Genomic DNA, 23,608 nt, shown 5'->3' with positions numbered 1-23,608 from the left:
CTCGCTGTGTCCGGTCCACTCTGCTCCAATCTAACCTCCATTTTTGTTTCCTCTCCACTCAGCCTTAAAGAAGAATAATATTACTAAATTTCCCAATGTGCACTGGAGGGTAAGGAACTCTTCCAGTAGTACCCCACTGGATGCTACTCAGACCTGGCAAGCATCTCTCTTTATTATTATTTATCTTTCTTTCTTCTCACTCCACTCTAGATCTTTTGACACTGAATACAAAAAGCCATCTTTTTGTGTTCTCTTTCTATCTGTCGTTCTATTTAACACACATCAGGCCTATTGAAGTCTGACCCTCAAGGGCCGAGTCTCCAGGTACTCATGTTCACCCGTTGATTTGAAAATGAGTTTGATTAGGTGATGCTGTGACCTGAGACACATAGACTCTGCCTCTGTCTCATGTTGAACTGACCCACACTTAGAGATAGTTCAGTCTTCATTAAAACCTTGAGTTGAGCTTCTGTAGTTGGTACACTGCCCCCAAATTAACACTTTAAAAAATGTCAGAATGTCATTGCATTAAATGTCAATTAATTTACTGAAAGAAAGACATTTCTCAACACAAAAAGTTATGGATATGACAATGTTAATGTGTTTGGAATCGGTGGAACTTGGCTGTTTACACAACACCGTTTTCAACTATAACCGTAAAACTTTTTTTTTGCTTTTTGGCCGTTCATTTACACGACAACGCGTTTTGGGTGCCTGAAAAGGCAAACTTTTGAAAACGGGTTTCAAAGTGCACGTTTTTTAAAAAAAACGGTCTCTGTGTAAACAACAAAACGCGAATCTCTGAAGATGATGACGTCATGCACATGCTTATTACGTGTTCAGTCTATAGTGTTTCATTGCCATCTAGTAGCCTGGCAGCAGAATACAGGGTTTTTAGTCATTTTTGCAGATCCATGTGAATGGGGATCGTTTTGAGGAAAACGTCTCTGTTTTAAGCATATCGTTGTCGTGTAAATGTACCCTAGATCTGCAGACGTACCGTCCTGCAGAGTTTAGCACCAACCCCAATCACAACACACCTGAACCAGATAATCAAGGTGTTCAGGGTTACTTGACAATTTCGGGCAGGTGTGTTGGAGCAGGGTTGAAACTGATGGTAGCTCTCGAGGAGCAGGGTTGGAGACCCTTGCCATAGCAGATCATGGCTGCGTTCCAGTCCACTTTTAGATACGCACTTGCGAACTTCCCTAAGCACTTCCCCTCTGGGGAATCCCTGCCGCCATTTTGAAGTGCGTTCCACTTCGTGAAGTGGACGAGGGAAGTTTATATGGACAGACCCTCGCTCCCTCGATTTTGACAGAGGGAGCGAGTCTACTTCATATGTACACTTCAGGCACCTATATGTCCCACAATGCAGTACGATTGTGACGTCCCCACAGATCTCATCTAATCACCAACAACTCTATAATATATTAATTCTATTTTTTTTTTTTTTTTAAACAACTCAAACACACCTATAAACATTTGGATGCTGCATTAAACAAACTCTTAAAGGGAAAAATAAATATATAAATAAATCAGATCAGATTCCAAGTGACCAAGGGCTTAGGACGTTCCAGTTCAGCCCATTGTAGTTTCCGCCAGTAGAGGGCACTCGTGCAACGTAAGCAATGACGTACATCCGAGTGAACGAGACGGAGGGAAGTTAGCGAGTGAAGAGCATGACAATTTTGGACTGGAACGCAGCACTAGACAGGTGGAGGTGGAGGGTTTCAGAGGACTATTTTGATGTTGAGGAAGCAATCTCATTGGCTGCTAAATCATCAGAGGCCGATCAGCTTGTGCATGCAGTAAATTGTGTGATTGCTAGCAAGCAGTTTGCATTTAAAGGACCTATAAGCCTGCACTATCTAGAGCAGGGGTGTCAAACTCAGTTCCTGGAGGGCCACTGTCCTACAGAGTTTAGCACATGTGATGTGATCTAGAGCTTCATGACTAAACTTTATATATTTACTGGTAAATAATAAAGACATTTATAAAGAAGTATGTTTTGGCAAAATAAAAACATTTGTACACTTACTTCCAGACAAACTGTCTGTCACTTTATCTGCTGGTTTCACAAATACTCTAGTAGACTGTCTTTATAAGTGAGTCATTGAATCGTTGATTGTTCAAAAATAGTGATTTATTCAGACACAGTATTTTGAGTTGCTCAAGGTTCAACGTTTGAACCTGTTTTTGTTTAGTTTTGAGGTACTTTCACTGACGCTTTCAATATTGTGTCTAAAATGTAAGTCACCCATAATATATTTCTTGTTTATTGATTCGTCGTGTACATTGCAGTCATGCTGTTGGTCTGAATTTCAGTCCAGTATATTCATTTTTATTATAAGGGACGTTTTACAAGTATGGATCTTTACATTGCTGCATACTTGTATTTCGTTGCCACGCATTTTCATCTTCATCCGTTGATAGTTAATATCACACCTGTGGTTCCTCTGCTAAGATGACTTTGTGAACCTGGGGTAAACTGACTTAAATTTATATTTATGCATATGGCAGATGCTTTAATCCAAAGCGAACACATTTGATCAGTCCTTGACATTCCTGGGAATACAACCCATGAACTACATGAATACTATACAGCCACTAAAACTGATGAAAGAAATGAAGAAAAGTGAAGTTCCTGCAGCACAAGATGACCCGCGTGTTTATATTCTGTTATATAATGCAGTGACATTCAGACTTTTTATGCGACTTGAGAGTTCAAATACGTTTTGTCTGTATCGTTCTGTCAGTGTTTTCCGTCAAAAACAAGTTAGTGTCAGTGTTTCCATTCCCATTCAATTCAGAAGATTCAATAAAGTTCTAGTACTTAATCCAGTAAAAACTCAAGCTGCTTTGCCCAGTTGACCACCAGCATGTCCAGAAGATCTGAACTCGGTGACTGACGTTGTTTTATTCTGTCCTTTATTCTGTATCAGATCTGAGAAACCAGCCTTACAGGCGCGCTGACGCCGTCAGGAGGAGCGTTCGAAGACGATTTGATGATCAGAATTTGCGGCCAATCAACAGTGCAGAGATGGTCATGTGACAAGGGCAAAGGGGATGTGATTGGATGGGCTGGAGGAGTGGAGGTGGAGCTAACTGCTCCTGAACAAAATAATGAAGGACTGATGAAGATGACAGCAGGTCTGAAAGTCAAGTGCCTATATTTAACATCTGTCCCATCAGGTGTTGAATCATACATGTGTTTTAGTCATAGTCTTCTGTCTGTGATTTTTTTATATGACAAACAGTGTCTTTTATCTAATGGCGCTTAAACTGTAGATGGCGAGATCAGTGTTTTTCTCAAGAAAGTGTCAGAATGTAAAACTGTTCCAACACTTTATGTATCATGAACCTGTACAAAGGCCTCTTACATTCCAGTGCTTTCGCCTCAGATCAAAATCGACCAATCGCGTGTTCTCTGAATGAATATCTATTAGTCGGTCTTAAAGAAGCCCTGCATAGGGTCTGTCAGACCCTTTTTTGGGGGGGGCTGTTCATATGGTGCACATTCTTGAGTTTAAAGAAAAACAGGAGCCCAATAAGTTGGAATGCAGCTTGAGAAGCATTTTGAAAAATGTTAAATGCTGTAAAAATTTATTGTTGACGGCTTGATATGCTGCATTATCTGTGACTCAACAGTCAAAGATAATACCAAGAACATTTCTCACAGAAGGTTGTTTGAAGTCCAGTAGTAAAGTATTTAAATGTGTTGTTGAATGCTATGAATTTGTTACATAAATGGTGCTGTAAAGGATGAATTTGGAGACGTGGCTTCTGAAAGAGGGTTTTAGCGTGCTGACAGAGCACTGGTAGACTGTTAGCACACTAAAATCCTCTCAGAGAGGTTGCATCTCTTACTAGTCTTACAGGGATGACCTGTTTTTGTAGGCCAAAACCAAGAAACGAGTTAGCATTTTAACGCTTCTGGTTCCATCACCCTTATGGAACCGTAAGACATTTTTTACATTTTACTCTACATAAAACACAGCTTTTACTTGTCTTGAAAAAGACTGTTGATATGGCTAAATGGGACTGAAGAGTTTGTCAACGGCGAACAGGTAAACTCATCTACTCACTAGTCCACATTGTACTTCTACTCATGCTCTTGCAAACTGTTCTAACTCAAACGTTCAGGGAAATGGTTTTTGAATAAAAACTGAAAGAGTTGATAGTCATGTGACTATAGTGAAGTTTGTTTACGTTTAATTTTTTACATCTGGCAATCGTATTTAGGCTTCAAAAGCCATTTGTGTAGATTCTCATGATGAAAGAAACGTGAAAGAATCAAACTATTGTTAGTTTCAGAGCTTATTTTCTGCAATAATACTAAAGTCAATGAAAAATCCTGTTGGCTTTTTGTCAAGGGAACCATGCTAACTTCCGGGTTGGCCTACAAAAATACATCATCACTGCAGCACCCTTTCATCCACTTTAAAGCACCACAACTAAAATATATGATGGGCCTGTCCCAATACCCACTCTTGTGGTCTTGGCCACTTGATAGTACGTGCATGCAACGGGAAGAAAGAGCACAAGACTGTCCCAGGTCGAAAAATGGCATCGCTCAGTGTCCTTTACACACACTAAATCCACAACTATCTCCAAAACTTCGTTTTTTTTACCAAAGTTTATGTTCAGGAACTCACCAAACTTGAAATGTCAGGAAAAAAACTTTCCATTGTAAGTTAAATTAATTCGATTTTACATATAATTTGGTAGTAAAGCATATAATGTTTTGATCAAATTATGAGTGTGTGTATTTTGCACAACTGCTTTTTATCACCTAATTAGAAGTCCCACACCACAATAGTGTCACCTGTTACATATGAACTACCGAACAGACATTTAATAGTTTAACAGTGCAAAAAAAGTGTGTCCCATCAAGTAATCAAAAGTTCTACACACACTTGCAATCTTCACGTCCACTTGAACACTTGGGCCAAATGCAGGAAATACGTCATTCAAGTAAACAAGTGGCAAGCGCAAAGGTCACATGTGTGGGTATTGGAACAGGCCCTTTAAAAATCGATATAAACATTGACTAGTCAGTCATCTGTTGGACTGATCGACCACCCTGATCCAAGCCTGATCAGAAGAGTCGATCACAGTGATGGTGGGGTTACTCTGAGCTCAGGTGCGCAGATGGAGAGAGAGTTCAGTTAAGTAGGAGGTGGTGTCAGGAAAGGCTTTTTTAGAAAGGATTGATGTGAAAAAGGCAAATGTGAAATAGAAGCCAGAGGCTGCAGAACTCCAGCGCCTCACATTCACAAGTCTGAATTAAAATGCTGCTCAAGCAATACTGCTTTTAGGCTGTGGTCCTTAAACTGAGGGTTGGTTAATGATATAAACCAAAGTGCAGAAGTGAAATTCAAGAACTTCATCAGCCTTTCAGAAAATTCTGGGAAGAGACTTCAGCATTTTCAGCAAGTTCATTTTAGCGACTAATTACTGTTCCATGTTCTATACAGGTAAACTAACCAACTTGTCCCTCAGTTTGTAAAAACAAGCAGAAATCTTGTTTACAATAATGCATTTAAAAGGGCAAGACTTTCCACAAGACTACATCTAAAAATAAAGTAAAACCTCAAGATTAACATTACACGCTAACTTGACTACCGTTATAAAATCAGTTACAATCTTAAAACCAATATTCTCTTACATCTAGCAATACACTTAATAGAGCATTAGACAGTGTTCAAATCCTTCACTTGAGAGAATGGCAAGAATGGCTTCGATTTCCAAATACCTGCAGTACTGCGACTCTCTGCCACACGGAAAAGTGCGTAGGCCTACGTCTGCTTAGACCTTGATGGGTGCTAAACAGATTCTTTTTTTCGATTTTAGCATACATGTTCTGTTCAAATCTGTGCACACACACGTTTTATAAATGACGCCCCAGGGGTGTAAATCTCTGCTAAGTTTAGTTCCAACCGCTCCAACACACATACCTGTACTTTTCAAAGTTGATGAGCTGGATCCGGTGCGTTTAATTAGGGTTATAGTAAACTCTGCAGGGCGGGGAGGTTTGAACCCCTAAAAAATTAAAACTATAAAAAGGTTTAATAAAAATATGAGCTTTACAGTACGTCTGCTTTTAAACCCTATTACTCTTGTCCCATAGAAGTGCATTATTGTAAATGGAATCTTGTTTCATTCACAGAGGGTTGAATATATTGTCTGTGGTAATCGACAGCGTACAGTTACTGTACATCCACTTTGTTTTGAACAGAATATTCCTTAATACAGTTTAAGCACGTGCCACTTCTTGTTGCATTAAACTGTACGGCCGCTGAGCACTACAGCAAACCTCTTTCCCTGCGGCACTCGTTATTCACTACGCAAGATCAGGTTCCTTAGAGAATTCAGATGTTGTAACTGGACTTGCTTCTTGTTCTTGGTCAGATCATGGGAAATAAGGCCTGTTATATAAACTGAATTCTGTGTTGTTCAATAATGACCTGCACAATTGAAAATTCAAGTTTCTTGTGAAGTGTAATTCTATTTAAAAGCAAAAATATAAATGAAAAAAATAAATAAAAAAGCATTTGTTAAATGTACAGATATTTTGCTACAAAATTGTTGAATCTTTTTAACTTTTTAATCCTCTAATATTGTACATATTGTTAAAAAAAAAAGAAAAAAAAAATTCTGTACTACAACATTGAATATTTTAACTTATAGTTTTCTCTTTTTTCCTGCATTTTGTTTATTTAATAAAACTGAAAACCTGAATCAGGCCTTTTAGACGTGGCAACAGCTCAGCGTTATGCTAAGAAACTAGATTGTCACTTCTACACTAAAACATAAGAAACTAGATGCAGTAGCAGTATGATAGCCACTATAGACTTCTGTCTAATCTCTCTGCATTTCATTCATAAAAACTGGATTAAACTGGCAAGAGTTTTTTTTTTTTTTTATCACTGTATCTTAGGCATTGTATGCTTACTGCAAAAAAAAAAAAAAAAAAAAGAAAAAAAAAAAGATCTGTTCTCAGATTTAAAATTAGATGATGTCCAATTAAACTATTTACACAATGCTGGTCTTCTGTGTTGTTCTTGAGAGTGTGAACATGTAGGACGATGCCCCCAAAAAGCTTGGATGTTCAGGCTTGCACTGCAAAGATGGCAGATCATGTCAGTGTATCTTCATAGAAAGATATTAAGATTTGAGGCCTGTTGCACGAAGCCTTGAGGTGTTGGATTGGTTATTACTTCTCATCACCATGGTAACTTCCACGACACTACTCTGGAGCCAGTTTAATTCTGGGTAAGAGATCACAAACCGAAAACAGACCAATCAGCCGTGAGCAAAGTAAATGAACCTTTGTTCGCAGTGAAAGAATTTTGGAAAAATCACCCAGCTTTTTGTCTTTTAAAATCACTATGCTTACTGTGTTATTTTGTGCTTGTGAACCTATATAAAATTCTCTCTATAATTTATAATTTAATACATTCATAGGCTGTATAAATTACCCATATATTAATTTATTTAATATTAAATAAATTCAGTTGATTCACTGGCATTGATAGCGTCATATTTTCTTTGCCTAATAAAACTTCTGTGGCAGTTTCATGATGTTTCTTCCTCTATTTCCTTGTAAATGTTTAAATTCATAATATTTTTTTATGAATGTACCGATCTCATAGGGGCCGTTTACAACTAAAAACCGAAAGTTTTGTATGCGTTTTGGCAGTTCACAACAGTGTTTTGGGGGCCTGAAAATGCAAACTTTTGAAAACGGGTTTCACAGTGCACGTTTATGAAAACTATACAGTTATTGTCTCCGTGTACACTACGAAAATGCAAACGTGTTCATTGGTGCGTAGTGTTTCTTTACAAAGTGATATCGCCAACTACTGGCCTGGCAGCAGAATACAGCATTTATAGTATTTTTCGCGGATCTGTGTGAATGGGGAGCGTTTTGACAACGTTGTCATCTTTACGCAAGCAAAAAAAAAAAGTTTTTAGTACATCATTGTCATGTACACATACCCTTAATCTTCAAAGTGAATAACACAGAATCTCACAAGAGGCAACTCAAACTGTAAACTGTTTCTCATTAGTAGCAAATGTTGAGACTCATTTGGTTAGATTTATCAACTTTAAACCTATTCTGAAATTGTTCAACTATCTTTGTACAAAGGACATCTGAAATTACTGAAGGGATACTTTTGCTCAAGTTGAGTAAATTTAAGAACAGGGCGGCAAAAAAAAAAAAAAAAATCATCCTTTTTTAAAGTTTATTTGTCAAAATTCAAGTTGAAAACAATGCCGCAGACAATTCTTTCACACTGATAACATTGTTTTCCCAAAATGGCTTTCACAGACAATCTTACAGATTCATCTGAAGTTGAATAATAGGCGTTTTTATGCAGGCTTGGTCATTTTTCCATTTTATCAGCAATGTTTAAAACTATTGGCATTAACAAATATACAACTACCTAAAAAAGGTTCTGCAGTTAAAGGCAACTTAACACTTGCAACCTCTGAAAATAATGTTACAAAAAGTCAAACATGCCGTCCAGATCAAGAAGAGTGCTGATGTTCAGACAATACTGCCTCTCAGGGAGACTACATGACAGTCGATGGATTCACAGCCAAATATCCAAAACTCAGATGCTCATCAATATTCTGTCAGCACATTCCAAAAGGATGCAAAAACACATTACAGGAATGCAAGTGAGAGAGACAGAGAGGGACAGACTGACGGTGAGTGATTTATGGTGCGTCGAGCTGCTCCAGGAGAGTGCGCCTCCTCTTCTCCAGCTCTCCTTCACTCAGTTCACTGCCAGACGTATCCCATCCACCCTGAGACACAGACACAGAGGTTCACAGCACATCTGGGTAAGAGTAAATGAGAGACCACAGATGCTGCCTCAGATATGATAGCTCACCTCTTCTTTTGCACTCTTTCTTTTGGGGGATTTCTGTTTGGATTCTCCACGTGATTTCACTCTGGACTTGTCGTTCTCTTTATCTTTCTCCTTCTCTCTTCCTTTCCGCTCTTTCTCTCCTTCAGACTCAGGGGAGGCCTGCAAGACAACATGTGTGATATACTCCATATTCCTCATTATCCTATAATAGCAGTTCAAAGTTATACACTTTAGAAAACTTGTGTTTAAAGGATGGGAGTAAATGTGAAGCACTGTGATTTAACGAACATTCCAAGATAAAATGCAAATTGAGCATATATTATGTATGCTCATTTTCAATACACTGCACTCAATCCCACAGCCAAACACTTATTTGTCAGTAAATGATAAAGAAAGACCATCTTAACAGGTGACACCGCACAGAATACGAAAAGCTTCGGGATTCAGCTGTCCGTGACAGTCAAGGTACCAGCACAAAAACACACTCAGCAAAATATAACACAAATCCAAGTACAACGTAACAGTAAATGTTCTCAGTTTATTTGAAAAATTAAAAATGAATGACTTCCATCTCAGAACCACCGTAACTGATTCAGTCTGTAAGTCATTCATGGCACAAGCTGCTGAATCATATTACCTTGGACATTAAAATATGATTGATCTAAAAAACGTGAGTAGGTCCACTTGCATCAAGAGCCAGATAACTATATTAGTGTCCACAACATAGACTGTAAAAAAAATATGCATGTAGGTATGCGTCACCCGTAGGTTTCTGAAGAGCATTTTTGAAGCCCAAAGTGGGCAGAGCTGGCCATCGCCATCTTGGCAGCGAGCCACTCCCGGATAAACGAAAATGGGCAAAGAGGCGGGATTAGCTGAGGTGACGTGAAAAATCGTTCTGAAAGTGATGCCAATGATATTGTTTCTCTGTGCTGTTATTGATGGGAGAGGAGAGAGAGTGAGCAAGAGGGAGATTTGAGGAAAGACTGTAGAAAGAGAGATGGCTGAGAGACATTACAAAAGAGAAAAGCTCAGAGGAATATCACTGGAAAAAGAAGTTTTATGATCAGGCAATAGCTTTAAAAGCCAAGTTAATATTAGAAAAGCTTTTCTAGCGCTGTAGAGATCCAAGCAGGAAGGCCTGAAAATGGATGCCGAGGTTGAGTTGTTTCTGCTCCACACGTGAGTAACATTGGTTTTGAGTGTCATTGTTTGTCTGGAGCTGCTGTGCGGTTGGCGACTAATAACCAACTCTTGCTTGTATATACTCTTGTGTACTGTTTGTTCATTTTTTTTGTGTGCTTCCTTGTTCGTTCGTCATCTTTATTTTATTTTTCATGAAGCATTATTTTGCTTTGCTGTGAAAAAAGAGACACTTTTGCACTGCATGTTTGTGCATTTTGGGGGCGGAGCAAAGAAGGGAGGTGTATAATTGGGTTGATTTTTTTATTTTATTTCAACAACGATTTTGTAAAATGCTGCACCTGTAAACTAAAACTCTCAAATATGTGCTATGTTTGTCTGTGGGCAAGTAATTTAGTAATGTTGTCAGACTCCCATCAATTGACGAGTCAGTGGCTACACAACAAAACATAAAACAGGTTCAGGTCTTCTCTACTCACTGATTTGTGTCGTCTTTTCTTTCCCTTCTTCTTGTGTTTCTTAGATTTCTTGTAACTTCTCTCTGTGAAGATCAATATCACATGATTATCATTGAGAGTCTCTGACTGCTGTTAAACGGTCATGCTGTTAAACACTATTGATGTGCTGTGCAGGACACTGATATCGATCCGAAACAAAACTGACCAGATTCCCCAGAGGAAGAGTGTTCAGACGGAGATTTAGATGTCGAACGTTTCTTCTTCTTCGAGTGATACTCATCATCCTCTGACTCCGAGCCCTTCCGTGAACAAACACACAGTACACAAGTTAGGAGGATGTGTGAGAGTGTCTCGAGTAAATGCTTACCTGCAAACTCTAAACCAGATCATAATGAAAATACTCCGTCATTAATAAGCCTACTCTTTAAATTCTTAATTCTTAATTATTTATTTATTTAAATTTCATCATTTATGAGAATCAGCAGTTGTACTGGTTTCAGAAAAGTCTGAATTAGAATAGAACTACACTTATTAGTAATAATGTTTTAAAACAACAACAATGCCTATGGAAACACCCAAAACCGTTTTATTTACAAAGGCTTTGGAGGGAATTTTAAAGCATTTGCTTTAAAAATATGAACTGTCTAAGACCTATCAAATTTACACATCAAGTGGGTACTACTAATTCATTTTTTTTGGATAGTTGTTAGGGCTGTAACGGTACATGTATTTGTCCCGAACCATCACGGTACGGACATCGCGGTTTGGTGCAAACAGTCGAACGAGGAATACAGTCAGTCACAGGCCCGTGCCGTAATACAAAGCTGTTTGCTAACGCCACAATAGGAAAAAGGCAACCAGGACGGCAGAAAGCGGCATCCTGTTTGCTTTCTTTATTTTACAAGAGCAATATATTGTGTGTACACAAATAAAAATAGACCCTTTACAGTTTCAAATGATGTCTTACTCTTATCTGACCATAAATGGAGTATTTTCAGTTGTTTCCACTGACATAATGAGCAAAATCATTTGGCATTGTGCAGATTTGTGTCATGGACATCTCACTACAGTCCAGTGATGAAATATGCGTGACCTGTAAATGGGAAGCCTCAGGTGCTGACAAGTAAATGTATTGAATTTGTATTGAACCGCAACCCCAAAACCGAGGTACATACCGAAACCTGAGTTCTATAACCATTACACCCCTAATAGTTGTATATCAATTGTTGATGAACACATTGTCTCTTCTCTTTATAGAAAAGATACTGAAAAGAACAGTCTTCATGCTAAGAGTGCTCATCCAATGCCCTTAAAACGTGGGTTACCTTATAGTCAGTTTTTAAGATTCTATTGTATTTGTTCTAAGAGAGATGATTGAGTTTAAAGTCAAGAACCTGTATGCAGATTTCAAGTCACAGGGATATCTCAATAAGTGGCTTGATATGCACTGGCAAAAGTCCGTACTTTAGATGAACAAGAGGTGAGCAACTTTTTTGTCTTTAAGTACACTTATAGTCTATCAAGTAATAGAAGGATTAAATTATTGGCACATTATTCAAAGTGATCCTCAGTTTTTGAATGTATTTAATGATCAACAACTTTGTGTTTTTTTTTTTTTTTTTCTAGGAGCTAGGCTATAGGTTTTCTAGGATCTCTAGTCTTATATCTCTCCAACTACTCTTGTTGATGCCCTGGGTAACTTTCAATTGTACTAAATAGGTTAAATGTAAATCATTTACACATCCTCTTACATGTTAAAAACATACAAGGTTGGACAATTGATCATTTGCAAGAGTACATATTTGATTTATATTATTATTTGTTCACATTCATAGTTATATGTTGGCAAAAGCACACGTGCATTACGCACAAGAATCATTAAACATTCAAGTGCCACCAGGAGACAGGATGAGATTTATTGTCATTTTAAGCTTGCCAAACATTCTTTGTCTGACATGAAGTTCCTGGGAATTGAGATGATTTAACCTCATAGAAGAGACTGAGATAGAGACAAGAAATTGTTACAATTGTTGCCTTAAGATTTTGAACTTAAGTCTTTATTTCCTGATGGTTTGAATGAATAATTAGAACTTTCCTGCTTTGTTATATTTTGTTTTTGACACATTGTGCTTCTTTGTATTGTTTGTAGTATTTATATCTTTTGCAGATTTGTAATATTTATATTATTTGCTGCAGTTGTATATTTGTAATATAATGTGTTATACATTAAAGGTGTGTCCATGTCATGTCGTAATTACAGCAATTAAGTGATTTAAACTTAAAAAGCATTCATGTCCTCGTAGAGCTCGTCGTAATCACAGCTTAAAAGATAGGACTATTCCAAGAGTTCCTACTTGTACCACCTGACCACTGCTGATTCATTTGCCTTTGATAGTGGTGCTGTAGAAACGCATAATTCCCAGTCCAAGGATGTGAACATCTCAGAATATAACGTCACATATTGCCATCTCGAGACTACTGTAATTACGACATGCCGTGAACTGTCATACTCTCTTGGAGCTCAAATCTTGCTAATTGAATCCAGCTGATTATCCTTAATTGGTAATCTGCAAAGAAAAGGGTGTATGTTTGTTGTAATGTGAGCACTAAAGAAAGCAATGTGCTGTAATGTCTGCTCTAGCTTTTAATTCACGTACACTTTTCACCATGCAGTTTATAAATTCAAAAATAAAAATTTTAGCTAGGGCTGGGCGATATGTAATAACTATTGTATCAATAATCGCCTTAGAAAATATTGTGATATCCGATTACATCGTCTACCCAAGCCCCGCCGGAGACAACACTGCCGACATACACAGTAAACACACATCATGCTGAGTTTGGCTGAACTTTATCTAATGCTGGCCTGCGATTCAGTTAGTTTAATTTAATGATTGAAACGTTAAAGGTTTTACTTTGGTTCGTTTGAGCTTTAACTAATATAAAACATTAGCTTTGTTATGATAGTATTGCTAATAATTTCCACACGGTTCTTACTGAATTTGTATTTGAAATTAATTTAGTTTTGTGAGGTGAACGAATACAATTGAACAAAACGAAACTCAATGTGGTGATTGTAAGAAAAATAAATGCATGTTGATGTCACATAGCAATGTGTCTTGCCTATTTTGTTCATAACGTCCAATGTTTCTCTTTCTTTTTGGCGTTATCGCCTGAGTAGACATATTTTATGATGATAAGTTTAATTTCCTTAATTATAACAAGTAGTGCTGTTTTTAAACTTGTATTCAAGCTATAATGTATTTGTTATTAGTCTAAATTCAGGGATTAAAACAAATTTGTCCATTTAAAAAATGGTAAGGTAATATTTTTCTTCTTTCTGGTTAGAGTTCCAAGTTCCCCTTAGCCGGAAATGGGCCGCTTATAACGAAATAAAAATTACTGCTTTATTTATTTATGAACAGAAGTAATTAAATTATATTTGAGTTTTTAATCTTCAGCAATGCTCCCAATATGCTATAATGGAGCTGCAGACAGAAACGACAAAACGTGTGCATGATTCAAAGCACCATAATTGTTTCATCCATTTGCAATATAACTAAATTGTTTTTATAAAATAATTTTAAAATTACAAGAGATTTTATTTAATCATTATATACACCATTTAAATTAATATTCAGAAACAGGTACAGTTACTGCTGTCATTATTTTGTTTCCCTGATAAACTTAAATATGATAAAACAGGCATATACTTGATAATATCATTTTTTTAAATGGGAGATATCTCTGCTATTCCTAATTTGTAGGATTCAGTTTTGTTTTTTCATCTGCAGAATAAAATAAATTGTAAAAAAATGAATAGCAACATTAACTTAGAAATAAATAAAAAACATCAAATAAAGATGTGTAATAATAAAAAAAAGGTAAGGATAAATGTTTGACAGGGAATACATAGGACTATCCAAAACAGTTTCATACACAGACACACGTTGGCGTTACACAGAGTGGTTTTCTTTCTTTTTTTTTTTTTTTTTGATTAACAATGGTGGCAACAGGTATATACCGTTGGCTGTTAAGCTGCTGTCAATGCACGGATCCAATAGGCCTATAAGCCGACTGTTTTTCTTTCTCAACCATTAAAGTTCACTTAAGACAAAACCGACAGTGTCTACATGTGTGTATTTGTCCATGCACTATATAAGACTCCATGCACGCTTTGGATGTGTGCGCAGCACAGAAAACAGTGCACATGCAGAAGTGTTCTCTTTGGCGCTTAAAGAATGGTATCAAGAATTGGAATCGATTTTCTATTCCTAAACATACTAACTACTAGCCTATAGAAAATATTTTAGTCATGCTATTGCATGTGAATAAATATGTGTGTGAATATGGGGCTATGTTAAATATATTTGTCATTTTTTCCCGACTGGAAACCGGCTGTTATAATCGGCATCACGATACTTGAAGACATCATGGTTTATAGCCCTAGTCTGGACTGAATTCAGTGAGCGGTTAGCAATTTACTTGTTTGTTTGCAACAACATAAACTGAAAAATGCATTTAAAAATTATGATTTAACAACTTCACAATTCAAATAAAGTTGACAAAAACAAAGTAAAAAAAAAACAACAACGCATTTTTATATTCAATTGGTCAGAACAAAAACGGCAGATGGGCTGAATGAAAATGCAGATTCACTCTGACAGCAGGTGGTGCATATGGAGCAGCAGAAATAAAGGTGGTTACCCTTTTGCTTAAACAACACTGTATTTGCCATTATAAGGAGGTAAGACCAAAAGAAAATGCCATCAAAACTTTTCTTTTCAGATACATGCAATTTCAATGTTAGAACGACAAATATCTCCCAAAAGGTATGGTATGAGATGACTAGAGGTAGTACTCACTGATCGAGATCGGGAACGTTTTCTGTGGTGTTTCTTGGATTTCTTGGAGTGTTTTTTAGTCTTTGAGTGATGATGCTGACATTCGTGCTGTAAAGAAATCAGACATGATCAATGAATTATTCTTGACTGAAATTAGTTGACAGACTTTCCATTTTCTTTTAACAGGGGTGCAAACACATGTATGGTCAAAAAAGAGAGAGGTAATCGAAGCCCTCGTCCCGCGGCAAATATCCAGATACTACATTGCCACCATCCCCAACCCACCCCTATAGGCACATAGAGTCAAATGAAATTTAGAAAAACTATCTTGCACTTCTTCTTCTTGCTTTACTGCTACTTCCTGAAAACAATTTCACCTGATGATTTGAATAGCTCTTTTTGTAAAGAATTAATAATTCTAGGATGATTGGGGTAATTGTGGACTTTTAACTGAGGACTTTTGAAGGCCAAAAAATTATAAGAAATAGGCTATCTTTAAAACCTTGTCATTAGATTATTTATCAATAGGCTACCTGCTCTCTCCTCATCTTTATATTTATTTTCTCTCAGTCTTCTTATCCTGGACTATTTCTTCCCCTCCTAAAGCTGAACTTAGTCTTTTCATTTTCGTCTGTGTCAATGACGAAAGTAAACATAGGCTCAACAGATATATATATACGTTTTATGAATCATTTTCTTAGACAAGTTAATTCACTCAAGGCTACCAGGAAAGCTGTAGCCTAAGTCAGTATTGCCATTAGGAACCTTCTGCAAGCTTTGGAATTTGAAAACGTCTGTTTTTAAATGTTAAAAGTAATTTTAAATAATACAAATTATATATAATGTCATATTCTGTGTTAATTTTGACCACGAACCACGCGCTGTCACTTTAATTCAACACGTGCAGCACAGCGAAAATAGACTCGGTGTGGAAACGATCGTTGGACTGCTGTATATGCACCGCTCCTGGAACGCATTGCCGGACCACATCCGCGTGCAGTGCGAAAGTTCTGGTCTAACCTGTTAATATGGGTGTGGAAAAAAAATAAGCTCCGCATACGCATTGCAAACGGAGTATATGTGAAATGGCCGTGACACTGACGCTTTTTCTGTCAGTGGTAGAGTACCGGCTACATGCGAGAAGTAGCGGTACGCAAGAAAACGTGCAGGTACGCTTTGGAGTAAAATGCAGAAGTGCCGGTACTGCGTACCGGTGAGTACCGCCCCACTTCGAGCACTGGGCCTAGTGCATCTGCATAGAAACTAATAAACAAAATACAAATATAAATACAATAAAACACAAATACACGAGAAATAAAGCAGTGCTTTATGTTTTTCAGGTAAATTAACTGTATTAAGTATTAATACAGTTTATCTTTTGACTAAACTTTGATTAACTTTGGTGACACAAACAGCTGCAGGTATATTGGGTGCTGTCCCTTTAAGACGAATGCGCGTATCTAATACCGGTAATGACACGCGTCCGTTTTATTTTGACTGCGTTTACAGGGAAACTCGTTGAGACGGCCACTGGCTTATTTTTTCGTGCACATGTCTGTTCAAACACAAATAGATAAGAAAGAAAAGGGAATTCGGTGTTCACGAACTTCACGTGCTGTCTGCGACTGCGTGGCTCTGTGCGCCGACAGATCTACACTTGGATGTTAAACATAATATATATAGCCTGATACAGCAAAGACAAAGTCGGCAGTATTGACGGCAAAATAGGCTACAGAATATTTCGTTCTGTAGGCCTATTGACGGGGCAATATTTGAAAATCGATAATTAGGTCTATTTTTTTAATTACAATTATATATGCATTTGTCAAAACCGAGAGACTTTCAAGCATCAAAATGTAATTTATTAATATGTATTTGCGCCTTCTATTTTGTCTGAAAACTTCCAACACTCTTGCGTGTCGTGTGAAAAATAGGCGTCGGTTGCGGTTCTATTTCTAGCACGCGGTTTCGGCGCGGCTCGAGAAGTGTGTGTGTCACGCAGGCATTGTGCTCTAACACAAGCTCTAACCAGTTAACATGAGAGCCGACATAAAAACGGACACGCCACGCAGAGAGAAATGTGATGCAGTGGCAGATCCAGAGTGAGACAGAAACACTAGTGGTTCACGCTTGCGCACATACTGCTGGTTTGGCGCGCAGTGTTCTGATTCGCTTATTTCCTATTTACTTGTTGGTGGACGCAATCCAGAATTACTGTTGGTTAAATTATAATCAGACCCTCTCAAACCGCCCCCCCCCCCTCCTAAAAAAAAAAACTCTTCGGATCTGCACGATTCACACAAGTCACCCAAACTGACGTGAAAAAAGCGGGAGGCGCCGAAAAGCGCGCTGTTTGCACCCCTGTTTTAAAGGGGACCTATTATGCCCTTTTCCTTGATTTTGGGGGGGCTACTAGAATAGGTTTTTTTATGCTTGAATGTTCAAATATTTTTCCCATATTTGGGAAAGCATCTCAAAGCATTTCCCATATTTGCAGCATCTCTCTTCCCAGTCTGTCAGTAATGCTCGGTTTAGTTCCTAAAAGCGGCTGGACAACTGTGTTGTGATTGGTCAACCGCTTCAAGCGTGATTTTGAACACATTTGAAATTTGAAAACTAGAGGCAACCACTGCATTTTAATCATTTTAATCCAAACAAAGATGCTATACATATATAGCATGAGCAGTTGTTTTTGATTTAAATTAGATTGCATAATTTCAAGACTTAAAGCAAATACAGAATGTTCTGAGTTTAGCTTTGTGAAATGATGTTACACAAGACACCAGCACAAAACAAAAACAGCAGACAGACTGAATGAAAAAGCAAATTCACTCTCTGACAGCAGGTGACGATTATGGAAAATAAACGTCTCTTTGGGTACCGCTGTAAACGAAGCAGGTGCGCTTATAAACACAACTTTGTACGGAGGGAAGAGGAAAAGATAACGTCATTGAAACTATTCTGAAGACAGTCAGTTCCCTTAGATATTCATATAAACCCCCACACCAATTTAATATTTATATTTTTCTTTTGATATTTCAAGCATCACAAACAGTGATCTTGCTGTGCCTGGTATTTTCTCCTGTCCCGTCTCTAGCCTGTGTTAAAACGTTCTGTTAAGAGACTTCGTGATATTTTCACACAAATGACATTTCAGGAAATTATTGCAATGCAGTGAGCAAGTCTGGAATAGAGATCAGCCAATATTAAACTAAAAACCGCCATTTATGGCCAGTCAACCGGTGCATCTCTAGAAAAAAAGTTGCACCAAAACAATTATTTGCATTCGCATAAATGCTCCGAAAAATATTTGTGTTAGATTCAATTTTGGAAGCATATTTGAACAAAATGGTTGCAATTTCAAGCTTTGGCTTTGTAACTTTGCAGACCTTTTCATGCTCAAACAGCATCATTACACACTAAAGAAAGCTGGCAATGTAGAAAAAAAAAAAAAGCATAATAGGACCCCATAAAAAAAAAAAAAAAATGTGAATAGAAAAAAACTTGAATGTCACAAGATAAACCGTACAGAAAAATGAACACACCTATTCTCAAGTCAATTCTTGTACATATGAATCTGCCTTCTTTAAAAAGTCTTATAAAAACCGTTCATAATTCTTTTCTACCTCTAGTACATGCATGAAGTCTTTGAATATCCTCTTCCTCTCAGACTCCAGAGTGATGTCCTCAAACGCAGGCTCTTTCAGGAAACGCTCTCGTACCTGAGCAAGCATGAACACACATTCACACCAGATCAGTAGAGGACTAATACATCATAAGGAGTCAGTTCAGATGGACAAACTATATAATTGTTGGTATTTATTGTAATAGCATGACATACTCCCTCCCATGTGGCCTCAGGCTCTAGAGGGGGTGTGGCCTGTTTCAGCATGCTCTTAAACGCCGCCTCCTTCCTCTTCATCTTCCTGGCCTCCTCTTTCTCTCTCTCCCTCTCACGTGCTTCAGCCTTCTCCAGCAACTACAAGCAGAACCAGGAAAAGAAACCAAACAAGTCAATGAATATGAACTCTCACCTCATTAATCAGTAAACATGAACTTAACACACTGGTTCTCTGCTCCAAACTCTAGTGAGCTGGCTTTCTACCTTAAGTCTACACAGGCAAGAATCCACACTGTAGAATCATTCAGGGTCAGTCGCTTATGAGGTTTCATTTCAAAAGGCAGCAACTCACAAATTGCAATCAGCACTCAAACTAGGGGTGGGAATCTTTTGGATTAATTGGGGTCATGATTGGATTCAAAATCCAGAATCGATTTTTAATCCAATTTCAATTCGATAACATATATGCATTTTCTAAACTTTTTTAGAATTTTATTTAATTTATTGTCCTCAAAGCCCACTCCTTATATATAAGAAAGCCTGTGTCCCCAATTTATTGATATTAATTACAACTCATAGGTGTAAACTTTAACATGAGATTAAATTATAATTCAACAAAATTTAAAAGTTTTGTTGAATTATTTAATCTCATGTTAAAGTTTAACTTCAGTCCTGTACCCCTACCATTGTTTTGAGGGGGTGGCCCACCAAACGACCCAAAATGACCCAAAACTCTTTTATTCTGGACGGCAAGGGCAGCGACTGTAACAGTTGTCTTTAAGTCTTTGCAGAACCAGGATCCACAGTACCTATCTGAACTACTTCGGGGGACTCTGAGCTACTATCTGTTCCTAGAACTAGACTTAAAAATAGGGATGATCGTGCTTTGGCAGTCATCGGCCCTAAGTTATGGAAAACGTTTGTCGGGGCTGAACAGGTAATACCCAGGCATTTTTTGTTTCCACGGCAAACGCTTGCCTGTTCAAATTGAACGCACTTCTCATGTGTAAAAAGTACATAAAGCTTAATGTGTGATGGTAATTATACATTATTAAAGGCTAATTTCTATTCATTAAAATAATGATAGAGGACCTGTTATTGTCAAGTAAGCTACATGTGTCCCCTGTTGCAAGCCTGAGCGCTCACTAAACTTTCCAGGGGCTACAGTGCTCATTGTTCCGTCAACAATATTAACAGACGTTATCAAATATCGAAATGTATGAATCGTTTCGAATCGTTAGAAGAGATATGTGAATTGATTTTTTCCTTCACCCTGAACACAAACTATATTAGAAAATATAGCTTGATGACAGCATGTTGCTAAGCTAAAAAGCCATACTCTAAAGTAAAAATATATATTTTTTTCATTTTCCTTTCCCAATGTTCTTAACACATTGTAGTCTTTAATATTCACAATGTATACTACTGGTCAAATGTTTGAAATAATTAAGTTTTTTTTTTTATGTTTTTAAAAGAAGTCTTATGTTCACCAAGTCTACATTTATTAATCAAAAATACAGTAGAACAGTAATAAAGAAAATTACAATTTGAAAAAAAATTTCTATTTGAATGTACACTCACCTAAAGGATTATTAGGAACACCATACTAATACTGTGTTTGACCCCCTTTCGCCTTCAGAACTGCCTTAATTCTACGTGGCATTGATTCAACAAGGTGCTGAAAGCATTCTTTAGAAATGTTGGCCCATATTGATAGGATAGCATCTTGCAGTTGATGGAGATTTGTGGGATGCACATCCAGGGCACGAAGCTGCCGTTCCACCACATCCCAAAGATGCTCTATTGGGTTGAGATCTGGTGACTGTGGGGGCCATTTTAGTACAGTGAACTCATTGTCATGTTCAAGAAACCAATTTGAAATGATTCGAGCTTTGTGACATGGTGCATTATCCTGCTGGAAGTAGCCATCAGAGGATGGGTACATGGTGGTCATAAAGGGATGGACATGGTCAGAAACAATGCTCAGGTAGGCCGTGGCATTTAAACGATGCCCAATTGACACTAGGGGGCCTAAAGCGTGCCAAGAAAACATCCCCCACACCATTACACCACCACCACCAGCCTGCACAGTGGTAACAAGGCATGATGGATCCATGTTCTCTTTCTGTTTACGCCAAATTCTGACTCTACCATCTGAATGTCTCAACAGAAATCGAGACTCATCAGACCAGGCAACATTTTCCCAGTCTTCAACTGTCCAATTTTGGTGAGCTCGTGCAAATTGTAGCCTCTTTTTCCTATTTGTAGTGGAGATGAGTGGTACCCGGTGGGGTCTTCTGCTGTTGTAGCCTCAAGGTTGTGCGTGTTGTGGCTTCACAAATGCTTTGCTGCATACCTCGGTTGTAATGAGTGGTTATTTCAGTCAAAGTTGCTCTTCTATCAGCTTGAATCAGTCGGCCCATTCTCCTCTGACCTCTAGCATCAACAAGGCATTTTCGCCCACAGGACTGCCGCATACTGGATGTTTTTCCCTTTTCACACCATTCTTTGTAAACCCTAGAAATGGTTGTGTGTGAAAATCCCAGTAACTGAGCAGATTGTGAAATACTCAGACAGGCCCGTCTGGCACCAACAACCATGCCATGCTCAAAATTGCTTAAATTACCTTTCTTTCCCATTCTGACATTCAGTTTGGAGTTCAGGAGATTGTCTTGACCAGGACCACACCCCTAAATGCATTGAAGCAACTGCCATGTGATTGGTTGATTAGATAATTGCATTAAAGAGAAATTGAACAGGTGTTCCTAATAATCCTTTAGGTGAGTGTATTTTAAAATGCAATATATTCCTGTGATGGCAAAGCTGAACTTTCTTCATTCTTCAGCGTCACATGATCCTTCAGAAATAATTCCAATATTCTGATTTGGTGCTCAAGTGTCAATGGTTCTTTGTTTTTATCAATGCTGAAAACAGTTTTTGCCATTTAATATTTATGTAGAAACATATGTAGATACATTTTCAAGATTCCTTAATGAACAGCAAGTTCAGTCTAGCATCTGCAAATAAACTTTTTGCAGCCACTGTAAATTCTAAGTAGCCCACAAAAATGCTACCCGTGTCCATTTTGAAATAGCCCAATCTGTCATGGAAACCTCAACTCTAGCAACACAGTCAGCATTTAGGGATTGCCTTTTCTGTGAAGTATACATGCAATGCCGCTTTTCGAATTTTGGGACTCCCTACCAGCCTTCATGTTGGATGAAAACCATCATTTGTTGCCTTAAAATGTAGTTAGGCATCTCACTGCATTTTGGAACAGAGTTCATTTGAATAAAGTACAGCAAGGCAGTCTGCTTACACTGTTGAAGGCCAGTTTGATGTTTCCTGCATCCAGCGTGGTGGCGCGTTTATCAGAGCTGATCACTGAGCCAAAATCCTCAAAGCCTGTGTTGATCTCCACCAGGAAGCCCTTATCCTGTACAAACACACACACACACACTTCATCAAGGGCTTCAGCACAGATCTAATAAACACTGATCGTCAGGCTTTCGCTCTCACCTTCAGGATGTCTTTAATGATTCTCTTCTCATCATGGTAACGAGCTTTGAGATCCTCCACGTAAAACTTGAATAAGTCCAGAGGGGTGGAGCCTAAAATATACAAACAGCATAACAATGTTGAGCAGCTTATTACCTTTTACAATAAATGACACCGATATCCAACAATCATAATATAAAATGAATTTTTATTCCTCATTCAATTATTTAGTTTTAGAGGGCCCAAAATAAGATATTGCCCATTTTATATGTGCTGATGTTTCAGAGTCATGTGGAGTTCACAGATTGTACTGGTGAAATGGAGACCGTCAGAAATGAGGACCCTTTTACATGTATTATTCATCAACATCAAAGCCTGCCAGGCTCTGAGCGTTTGTGTGTGTGTGTGTGTGTGTGTGTGTGTGTGTGTGTGTGTGTGTGTGTGTGTGTGTGTGTGTATGTGTGTGTGTGTGTGTGTGTGTGTGTGTGTGTGTGAGAGAGTGAGTGAGTGAGTGAGAGAGAGAGAGAGAGACCTGGCTGGCCCAGCATGTTGTTGAAGCGGATATCAGCGCTGACGGTCGGGTACATCTCCATCCAGGCAGACATGGAGTGCAGCTGCCCATGATCGTGAAGCTCATCCAGGAATTTCTGAAAACACACACACCACTTTACAACCATGTCAAGGATGTTGTCCTTAACAAAGGAATAATACTGATGGTAACTTTTATTTTTTCCACTTTAAAAAAGAGAGTTTTTAGGAATCCACTGCTTATAAAAAAAACATGTTGTTGGCATGGTTGTTGTTGTTACTACACATTTAGAAAATAGAAATTCAATACTTTTCCAAATTGAAAACACATATTTCCATACTTACCAAGACCCGAAAAATACTAAAATCAAATTCCATACTCTCCCATTCTGTGGTCTTAGAGTGACATTG

The 23,608-nt window shown here is 37.9% G+C and overlaps 2 protein-coding genes across 10 annotated transcripts in view; one reads left to right on the top strand and one right to left on the bottom strand.

Annotated features, from left to right (window-relative positions):
* Nucleotides 1-6,637, top strand: part of fmnl2a (formin-like 2a) — a 103,362-nt gene extending 96,725 nt beyond the window's left edge. For 4 of the 6 annotated variants that reach the window (XM_081367584.1, XM_081367581.1, XM_081367579.1 and 1 more), the window contains one exon: nucleotides 2,946-6,637. Coding sequence is in view for 4 of the 6 variants with exons in the window: in XM_081367581.1 (XP_081223707.1) it covers nucleotides 2,946-3,055 (110 nt within the window). In the remaining 2 variants the exon portion in view is untranslated. Of the gene's footprint in view, nucleotides 1-62; nucleotides 157-2,945 lie in introns of all 6 variants that reach the window. The other 2 variants (XM_081367583.1, XM_081367580.1) reach the window with 1 other exon arrangement.
* Nucleotides 6,638-7,582: 945 nt separating this feature from the next.
* Nucleotides 7,583-23,608, bottom strand: part of prpf40a (PRP40 pre-mRNA processing factor 40 homolog A) — a 56,943-nt gene continuing 40,917 nt past the window's right edge. For 2 of the 4 annotated variants that reach the window (XM_081368638.1, XM_081368637.1), the window contains 10 exons: nucleotides 23,202-23,316; nucleotides 22,691-22,782; nucleotides 22,491-22,607; nucleotides 19,172-19,309; nucleotides 18,957-19,052; nucleotides 15,352-15,438; nucleotides 10,692-10,785; nucleotides 10,508-10,569; nucleotides 8,907-9,044; nucleotides 7,583-8,820 (listed from right to left, as the gene is read on the bottom strand). In XM_081368638.1, the coding sequence (XP_081224764.1) occupies nucleotides 8,731-8,820; nucleotides 8,907-9,044; nucleotides 10,508-10,569; nucleotides 10,692-10,785; nucleotides 15,352-15,438; nucleotides 18,957-19,052; nucleotides 19,172-19,309; nucleotides 22,491-22,607; nucleotides 22,691-22,782; nucleotides 23,202-23,316 (1,029 nt within the window). In that variant the 3' untranslated portion in view covers nucleotides 7,583-8,730. The remainder of the gene's footprint in view (nucleotides 8,821-8,906; nucleotides 9,045-10,507; nucleotides 10,570-10,691; nucleotides 10,786-15,351; nucleotides 15,439-18,956; nucleotides 19,053-19,171; nucleotides 19,310-22,490; nucleotides 22,608-22,690; nucleotides 22,783-23,201; nucleotides 23,317-23,608) is intronic. The other 2 variants (XM_081368640.1, XM_081368639.1) reach the window with 1 other exon arrangement.

Source organism: Scardinius erythrophthalmus (assembly GCF_964197995.2).
Source record: "Scardinius erythrophthalmus genome assembly, chromosome: 6".
NCBI classification, from domain to species: Eukaryota; Metazoa; Chordata; class Actinopteri; order Cypriniformes; family Leuciscidae; genus Scardinius; species Scardinius erythrophthalmus.
The sequence above is the reverse complement of the archived record's forward strand: the minus strand, read 5'-3'. Positions and strand labels throughout refer to the sequence as shown.